Source organism: Polyodon spathula, chromosome 9 (genome assembly GCF_017654505.1).
Source record: "Polyodon spathula isolate WHYD16114869_AA chromosome 9, ASM1765450v1, whole genome shotgun sequence".
NCBI classification, from domain to species: domain Eukaryota; kingdom Metazoa; phylum Chordata; class Actinopteri; order Acipenseriformes; family Polyodontidae; genus Polyodon; species Polyodon spathula.
Window position 1 is genome coordinate 763,317 of NC_054542.1, and position 9,824 is coordinate 773,140.

The 9,824-nt window shown below is 37.6% G+C and overlaps 1 protein-coding gene across 1 annotated transcript in view; it reads left to right on the top strand.

Annotated features, from left to right (window-relative positions):
- foxo1a (forkhead box O1 a) overlaps window positions 1-7,002 on the top strand; it is a 50,641-nt gene extending 43,639 nt beyond the window's left edge. The window contains exons 2-3 of the mRNA XM_041260267.1: window positions 1,887-3,279; window positions 5,052-7,002. Coding sequence (XP_041116201.1) covers window positions 1,887-3,269 — 1,383 coding nt within the window. The 3' untranslated portion in view covers window positions 3,270-3,279; window positions 5,052-7,002. The remainder of the gene's footprint in view (window positions 1-1,886; window positions 3,280-5,051) is intronic.
- Window positions 7,003-9,824: the final 2,822 nt, after the last annotated feature.

Below are 9,824 nucleotides of genomic sequence, written 5' to 3' on the forward strand. Positions count from 1 at the left end.
GGCAGAGCATGTGGTGTTCTACAGTAATTCAAATGAAGAGACCCAATAGAGAGGTCCTTGATGATTCTGTACAGACTTTTCAAAGTTAGCTCTGTGTGTTTTATGACATGAAAAGTTTAACTTCACGATGAGGAGGGTAGCTACCAGTTTAAGGCATACAGTTGGAAACTGTATTTTAAAACCCCTAGGACAATATAGTTCCCTAAACGAAAGAAAGATAATCTGTTTATGTTCATCTTTTTTTTATGGTTATTTTTTTTAATTAGCACTACACATATTGGACAATACCTGCTTCAGCAATTGTAACAAAGTATAGGAGTATATCCTCAATTGCACGCTTCTGTGGTTCACTGGAGTACAAAGGTAGGATTGGTGCCGGTGTCACATAGCATATACTTTTGCTGTAACTGTATAATTGCTCGTCTGGCTTGCAGTCTCAGTGTTAAGTGATGGAGCATTAGACATGCAATACAAGACCAAGACTGTTATCAGGTTTGGCAACTGTTTAACCAGCCTTTCGAGTTCATCTGCCCAATCTGATGGAATGGAATACACAGGAGGTTCATTGTCTCCCCCGTTATATCCTGTAAGCTTGGTATTGTTTGCCAAGATCATTCCTCAGCATCTCTGGGGGGAAAGGGGTTGCATTAACAATCGTGCAGCTTTGTTACTAAACAGTGCACGCAACATTTAAGCGTATTTACAAGGGAAGTCCTAGTTTTCTAACCAGCATTACAACCCCATATTTCTGTGTACACGCAGCAAGCCTAGACAGTCTAATATTGTTGTTGGCACTACTCGGCAGCACTGTAGTGGAAAGTAATTGTCTGGAATGAGCATGGTATGCCTTACTGTTGAAAATGAAAAAGCATCTCCCAAAACAACTGATAACCGTATTACTAATACTACAGCCCCAACCCTACACCACCTCCTCTGTTGTTGCCAAGTTTGATCTCCTATATGCTGTTGTGAACACGTTTGTATTTTACGTTATTAACAAGCTTTATCTTTTGACAGTTTTTTGTTTTCAGGTTTCTAAATCACTATTTCATTTAATGTTTTGTCGTTTGTGTGTGTGTGTATGAAAAACAGGAATTCATTTAACAAGCTTGCAGACCTTTTCCTGAACGGAGAGGTGGGTTTTATTGTTGGCAATGCTGGTAGACAGTACTTCAGCTGTATGTGTATGAGTGACCTTAAGTGCCCCATTTCTGTTAAAATAAAATAGATTTCTATGCACAGTAATAGCTTTTGGGAGGAGTGGAAAACTGTTGGAAATTAATGGTGCAGTACTTACTTTTGGAAGGTACTTCTTTTTTAGTGTATTTTTTTATTTAGAAGATGTATTGTTTCTTATTTTTTAATGATTAGTTAAGCATGGTTAAAGTGAAACGTAGCAAATTTCAGAGAAGGTCCTCATTGGGCTACATTTATACCTCCTTAAACCACATTCTCATTTAGCAGCTTAAGAAGTGCTTAAGTATAAACCCATGCCTAAATTTAGACTGATAGCATACAGTGAGGTATGGTTAAAGAAGATTACTACTCTGTTATGCAGCTCAGCTTTGTTTGTATTTTATTTTTTCATATACATGCATTGGAGTGCTGACGAATACAAGATTAATATCTACATCATTTGTAGATCTGTGTCTTAACTGCTTCTGTGTAAAATTAAATAAAAAGTTGAGTCCTAACCACAGAGTACACAAAGGATAGGAAATATACTACAGTTAACATTTACAGTAGCAGTTTATTTTCATCTGTTTATGTGAATAATTATGGAATTTCTTAAAATAAATTATTTGAATACCAGACACTTACTGTAAAAGAACAGAAATGTAATAACATGCAAAGTTTTGTAACCTTCTCCTTCTACTTTTATCTAGAATTCCATCCGGCACAACCTGTCTCTGCACAGCCGCTTTATACGGGTCCAGAATGAGGGCACTGGGAAGAGCTCCTGGTGGATGCTAAACCCAGAAGGGGGCAAGAGTGGCAAGTCTCCGCGGAGGAGGGCCGCCTCTATGGACAACAACAGCAAGTTTGCCAAGAGCCGTGGGCGAGCGGCCAAGAAAAAGGTGGCCCACCAGGCTGGGCAGGATGGGGGTGCCGACAGCCCTGGCTCCCAGTACTCTAAGTGGCCAGGGAGCCCCAACTCCCACAGCAACGATGACTTTGACACCTGGACCACTTTCAGACCCCGCACCAGCTCCAATGCCAGCACGCTCAGCGGCCGCCTCTCCCCCTTCATGCCCGAGCAGGATGACTTAGGGGACCCCGATGTTCACTCGTTGGTCTACTCCACCGCCTCCAGCAAGATGACTTCCACGCTGCCAAGCCTCTCTGAGATGGCCGGTTCCATGAGCCACCACAACCCAGAGAACATCATGGAGGACCTCCTGGACAATCTGAACCTCCTTTCTCCCAAATCCTCCCAAGTGTCGGCCAGTTCCACCCAATCCTCTCCCTCCTCCATGATGCAGCCTAGCCCTGGCTATCCCTCTTACTCCTCCCCCAACACTGCCAGCCTGGGCGCACAGCCCCAGGATTACAGGAAATGCCTGTATAGCCAGAGCGGCATGAATTCACTGTCGCCCATGCCTATGCAAGCACTGCAAGAAAACAAGCCAGTCTATGGAGCTGCCATGGGCCAGTACGGTTGCCCTACTGGGCTCCTCAAAGAGCTACTGACGTCCGACTCGGACCCTCACAATGACATTATGCCATCAGTAGACACTGTGGTGTCCCAATCCAGCAGCAGAGGGGGGCCTGGCCCCAATGTCATGATGCCTACTAACTCTGCCATGCCCTCCTACGCTCCCCAGCAGCCCCACAACAAGATGATGAACCCTGGTGGCACTCACCCACATGTGGTGCACAACCAGCCGTTGTCTGTCATGAATGGCCGTGCCTTATCACACCCCATGACCATGACTCACAGTGTTGAGATGAGCCGCCTATCCACGGTAAAGACTCCCATGCAAGTGCCTCACAACCTGCCCCTGCACATGAACATGATGCACCCCTACAGCGTTCTCAACAGTAGCAATGGCTACGGCAGGATGGGCCTGATTGCAGCACACCAGGAGAAGCTGCCTAGTGACTTGGATGGCATGTCAATCGAGCGCCTTGAGTGCGACATGGAGTCCGTCCTCCACGACACCTTGATGGACGGAGACTCTTTAGACTTTAACTTTGACCCCATGGTGCCCAACCAAGGTTTTTCACATAGTGTAAAGACAACGACCCACAGCTGGGTATCGGGATAAATTATGCCAGGTAAGCTGTCATAGTATGAGGAAAGCTATTTTATGAATATAAACCCATATGCAGCTCGCATGACGATATTTAGCAGAAAAGATAATACTGACAATATAAAAGAAATACCAAACATTTTTAAATCTTGAATAACACAAAAACACTGTGGGGGAAATGGCAAATGTGTCCAGTATATACTTCCACAAAAAGATCACTATGACCTAAAAAGTGCAGTTGCATTTTTAATTTCCATATTTCTTCTGTAGAAGATCATTTCATATTTAGTTTCGTATTTGTTGAGCAGTAAAATAAACTCAAGGTAATCCCCGCTTTTAGCTTGAAATAAAAAAGTCTGTTTTTTACAATATGGTACCTCCTTAGTCATGAATACAATGTACAGTGTTGTATTTGTGAACATCTGCTGATTCAGAGCAAGCCTTTGAAATGAGTATTTGTTACTGAGAGTTTATAGTTTTTAAACGAGTATGTATGGGGACACACTGTATTCTGTTGGTTAACTTGAGTTAGCGATTCTTAAAGTGCCACTTAACATTTTATGACTGCATTCTTCAACCTACTTTGATGGATAATCTTTAAAAAACATTAGACATTTTATTGGATCAAAATCTGTAACTTCTGCCTTCATTGTGTAAAGATTCAGTGAGTGACTTTTGTTATTGTAGACTTGGAGAATGGTTGGATAAAGGTTGATGTCATGGAACTGTTTTAATTAGTGCCTAATGTACTGAATGTGTTCATAATATTTTTATTAAATATGTTTTTTTGGGTTAGAGTGTAATGATCTCCTGCAGATGTTTCTGCTGCTAACAGGACATGGGTGTTACTGGTTAGGGTTAGTACTACCAGCTTGTAGAGATTTTTATCCTGCAGTATGTTTTTATCCAGAACTAGTGGGAATATTTAAATCCTGAAAAATATACCAGTAGCCTATAAGTTTTACACACATGATCGTGATGTAGCTTGGCTGTAAATGTACAAGGACGAAACTTAATTTGTTGACTGGTAGTCTTTAATATCCTTTCAATGAGTAATCATTTTTTTCTCAATGATGTCTTTCTTTTAATGCTATTCTAAAATGCTTTTTGACAAGTCAGCTTCAAATTACAGATTATCTTTATGGTATTTGCAATTTGATCTGAGTTCAGGAGCAAGCTGTTCTGTTCCAGTTGTCTGACAGTCATAGGTAACCCAGCCAAAGTGTCTTTATAGATGTGAGAGCCAGCGCCTCCTAGTGCACAACTGTGTATTGCCAGCAATAAAAAAAAAAGTGATCCTTAACACTTGTTCACTGTATGGTTATGGCTATTACTTCTATATGTTCATGGCAGGCAACTAGAACAAAAGTAAGAAAAGAACAACACAATGTTTGAGTAATTGCAGAATGACTGCACCCATTAGAAAGAGCTAAAGGGACTGTAAAAGAGAACAAAATGCATTGAAGTTAAAAAAAAAAAAATAAATAATCCAAATGTGTACTGTATAGCCGTAAAAATCAACATTCACATTGTTCAAACAGAGTAACTATAATGTTACAGATATTTTGTATAACTTGGAAGTAAAATAAAGTTTACCAGTGAGACAAAAGGCCCCTTGTCATGTCTGATTCTGTATAGTAAAACCTTTTTAGCGCACTTACTTGCAAAGGGAGCCCTTAAATGTTTCTGTTTTGTAAAAGCCTTGCTTGGCTCTCATCTCAGTGATTGGAGTCTTTGTTTCTGACTTGCTTTCTCATTGTTTTTTTTTTGTTTTTGTCTTTTTTTGTTTTTCAATAGGTCCTGCTAAAACACCTCAGACTGGATCTACATCAGGAATGAGGAAAAAGCAGTCCAAAGAGTCTCTTACTTCTCTGGCAAAAAAAAAAAAAAAAAAAAAAAACTAAAAAAATTGTTCAGACTTGGCAGCAGTGAACTTTTTCCTGTACAGGATGTTTGCCCAGTATGTGCAGGTTATGTGCTGCTTCAGATAAGGCCTCTGCCTTTGGAAATTGTATAGTAACCAAGTGCCAAGCTCACTACACAATGTTATAGCTGAGTTTATTTAAATGATGTTGTTTTCAGCGTTATAAATGGCCGATATGTACACTTTATGTGCCTATTAAAGTTAGCATTCTCAATGTAAGCTATGACAACATAAAATATGTTTTTATGAACTTATTTTTTACCAGTGAACAGCTGCAACCACAGTTTTTTTTCTGTAATGTGTTGTCGTCCACCCCCCCCTCGAATCAACCTTAGAAATATCATTAACTGCAATTTTGAAATGTCTTAGTCTATTTATATAACACCAACATACTCAAACATATTGCCTACCTTATATCGCTAATAACATCGAAAAATCACATCTATATCTGGGTTTGGGAAACACCAAAGGGTGCCAATAAATTAGGCTTGGGAAAACACCAACAAGGCCTAAGTACATGGGGATTTGCTGACTCCCCAGTCCAGTTTTGAAACTAAATCTACTTTCTTGAAATTAATTGAGGTGTGCTATATAACAGAGGGATGTTTTATATATATATGTACAGCAAGTTTACAGAACCAGCACAGCAATCTTATTTTGGTTGTTTTAACTGGATTTTACTGGCTTTATTATGTGTTTTTTTGGGGGTGGGGGGGTGGGTTGGTTTGCACATTTCAGGTGCTACTTAGTCATGCTGTTTAATAGCTTTTCATGTTTTTTTGTAAATAAATTGAAAAGAAAAAACAGAAGATATCTAAAATTATACTCGATAGCATAAATGTTTTAAAGCTGTACAACTGCAATGCATTTTGCATTTCATGTTCAAATAACCTATTTCATAATCCAGCTTCTAGCATTCTAAGCAATGTCTACAAGCTTGTCTTGGTAATGATTTTATTTAGAAAGTTTTAAAGAAAAAATGGTTTACAACTGTAGCTGATATGTCTAGTTGCTTCTACAAATCATTTAGCGACTTGAAATTAGAGGCGCTCTGTTTTTGCAAGGTGTTCTTATATTGAGTTTGCAGACTGACCTAAAGTTGCTTTGTGTGTTTTCAAAGAGCTTCATTCAAGTATGGTTAAGTACCAAAAAGTGTTAAGTAACCCCCTCCTAGAAGCTTGTATAATGCATTTTATATTACTTAAGAACGCATAATGTTTATATGTATAATATACTGTATATGAAGAAAATAAGCAAATTAAGAAAACTCAAAGTTATTCGTAACTGTCAAAAGCAAAGGACATTTTGTGATTACAAATTTGTGTAGCTGTAATCTTAGTGGATATAACAATCTCAGACTATTTAATTCACTATGAGGCTAGAAACACAAGTGGTGCCATTTGTTGTTTTTTTGGTTAGCAAAAATAATTTGTTCTCAATCCAGTGCATTCATGTGGCGCCAAAAGGAAATCTGAAGCATTTACTGGCGAAGAAACTCAAAATAGCAATACAGTGCTGTGGTTGAATAGTTATCATGGGCTTATGACTTTTTGTGACAGTTTAATTGTTTTAAACAAAATAGGTTAAGCGTTTATTCCCAGCAAGTGCTATGCTAATGCAATTAAAAATAAAATCCCCTTAACAGTTATTTCCGCAACAAAAAAAATAAATTCAGCACCAACATTTACAAATGGGTCGTTTTTCCTACATTGACAAAAAAAAAAAAAAAAAAAAAACGGAATGTTTTAAGTTGCTTTAGTATGAGAATGTGCAAATGATCTTACCCTATGCAGTCTTGTACTTTCTATTGTTTTTGGTTTGTACTTATAAAAGAAGTATATTGTATTATAGAGCTGTTGAGATATTTTAAGAAACAGATGTATTGTTTCAGATAGGTATATGAGAAATGAAGTATATTTAGTTAATAGATATAATGATTTAAATGCTCTGCATTTTTGGTAAACTGACACTGTTATTCTTATATTTAGCTGATGTTTATAAGAATACATATATATATATGCTTAATGTTTAAAAAGGCTGGGAAGTCAGCTGGGCATCCTTAGAAGGAGGGAGGGATTTATCATTGGACCAATTTTTATAAAAATGAATGAATAAATAAATAAATAAATAAGACACTTATTTAAATGCATTTTCTAATCAATACTATTCACTGATTGAAACTTTACTTATGTTGACCGTTATTATACAACTGTTACATTTCTTAACTTTTGCAGTGTGGTTTATAAAAATAAAATAAAAAAAAAACTGAAAAAATGAGAGGCCCTTCCTTTGCCGGATGCTCTGCAGACCCGCAATATGGCTGCAATTGCTGTGTAAATATTTCTTGCTGTAATATTCTGGCACAAACCAGACATCTCAACACCTTCACTGGTTCACTGCTTCACTAACAATGACTGAAAAATGCAGTACTTGGATACTTCTCTCAAAGCAAGTGCCTGGTGATATTGTACTTTAAATTGACAAGAACAATCTTTGCAGTCACTGTATGAAGCCATATGTGTACATAAATTATGTTACAGAAACCTTTTGCTTCTGTGTTTTGTTTTCTTTGACAACTTTAGTCTATTCTAATGTGTTTTTCTTTAGGCATTTCATATACACTTGTATAACACACGACTGTGGTGATAAAAAGTAATTGGAGGATATCCGTAATTCTAGGTGTGAGGCTTAGTCTGCTACTCTAAACCTATTATCTGCTAATACTATATAGACCAAGTTCACCTTTCACTAAATGTTCTGCAAGTCTTTCCTCCTTTGCAAGTGTATATCTCTTTTGGGGGGTCGATGGTCCTCCATCGCCCGACCTTGGATGAACTCTGACTGTCGGAGATGGACCTCAATTGAGGGCGGCTCCTGCTGGACCAGAAGGTGAGATCCTGGGCCAAACAGTTTAATCATCCCACACTGCATGCCATACTACATCTGCTATTTCCTTCATATCAACAATATATAAATCTAGACAGCAGGACAATCCAACGGAGGGATCTTGAGCCATATATGGCTCAATAAGCTCCACAATATGGCTCTTTTTGATTTAGAGGTGAAAGGGAATATTAATAAGTCTGTTAGTGTAACGAAAAAAAGTTTTCCCTTACTTTGCATGTATTTTTAATTTAATGTCATATTGTTTAAAAGGAATACCAATCTTGGAGTTGGAGGACATAACTGCAATTACGAGTACTTTAATGAAGCTTTTTCAGATGCAGTGCCTCGAGGAAGTATTAAGAAAAAAAAAAGTTGCTTATGCAGTCCGTTGCCATTATACGATATTTCAATTTTATATATATGCACCTAGGTTACAGTGAGAACAGTTATGTCTAAAAACAGTTAAGCCCAATAGGAAGGGCAATCTGAAGCGCTAGTGCCAACTGTAATGTTGCTTTTTGACTGAAACATGCCTGTAGTAGCAATGTCATGTTAGCTTTTCTCTTTCACAGTTTTGTCAAATCATCTGTCTCTGCCTATCACACTACATGGTGAACATGATAACTGGCTTTATTTTGCACAAATCTTCAAACTTTTATCATACACTCGTATAGATGTTTCAAATTGCAGCACGTGATTCCTGTCTCTATAGTATATACAATGTGTGTGTGTGCATATGATTTTGTAAACCACAAACAGTAATTTATTTTAAAAGAAAATATTCAAACAATAAACCACATGAACAAATAGGATTCATATTTTTCTAGTATAAGGTGTAGCCTACGTAAAAATCATAACCACAATGTAGTTTACCAATACAGTACATTGAAACAAAAAACACTACAATATAATAAAATACAAATAAAGTCGACTTGCATATCTAGCGCCATAATAATGACCAAAAATGTCACAAAATATATGGAAACAAATGCTATATAAAAGTGCTATTTAAAAGAAAACTCAACAAATTATTCTTCAATAGTGATGTATCATTGCTTGTATTTCTTGTCAAACTGGATGTGTTTTTGCAGAGCTCCGCACGCCACTCTGCTCTGATATAAACAGTTTCTTCAGGTGGACCAGGAAGTGACGTCAGAGGAAAGTTATTGAGCGCACTAAAGAAAACAGGTGTTTGGATATAAGGGAGATAGATAAAGATTTGAATGTTCAAATGGCAAGTAAGAGACTACATTTTACATCCAAGAAAAGGTGAACCGTGCACAAAACAAAGATAAGCACAACAAAAGTAAACTTTCATCATATCAACATTCACTTGATGTATCCCATTCAAGGCCGTTAATGGGTTTAAATAGACTGCAAATGCAACTGGGAGTCTGGTTAAGGTGGCTAGTCAAAGTGCTACATGCTTAATGAGCACAAAAATCTTGGTGTAGGCTGGTTAAACATTTTCCTTTCTCCATTTCTGTGCTACTATTTTGTCAGATTTTTAGTTTTTGTAAACTAAACTTATTTGAGGTTACAGGTTACTCAATGTGATCGATCACAACCCAGATTAAGATCTAGACTGCTAAAGTATACAAGACTGTTAAAAACAGAAAAGGATAAGAAAGCAAGCTAATGTAAAACCCAAAAAGTAATGTGAAATATCTTGTACGTATTCCCAGTGAGACTGATCAAACTTGCAAATGGAATGGCAAAACACATTTTTTATATAATTCACTAAGGCATACGGATATCCA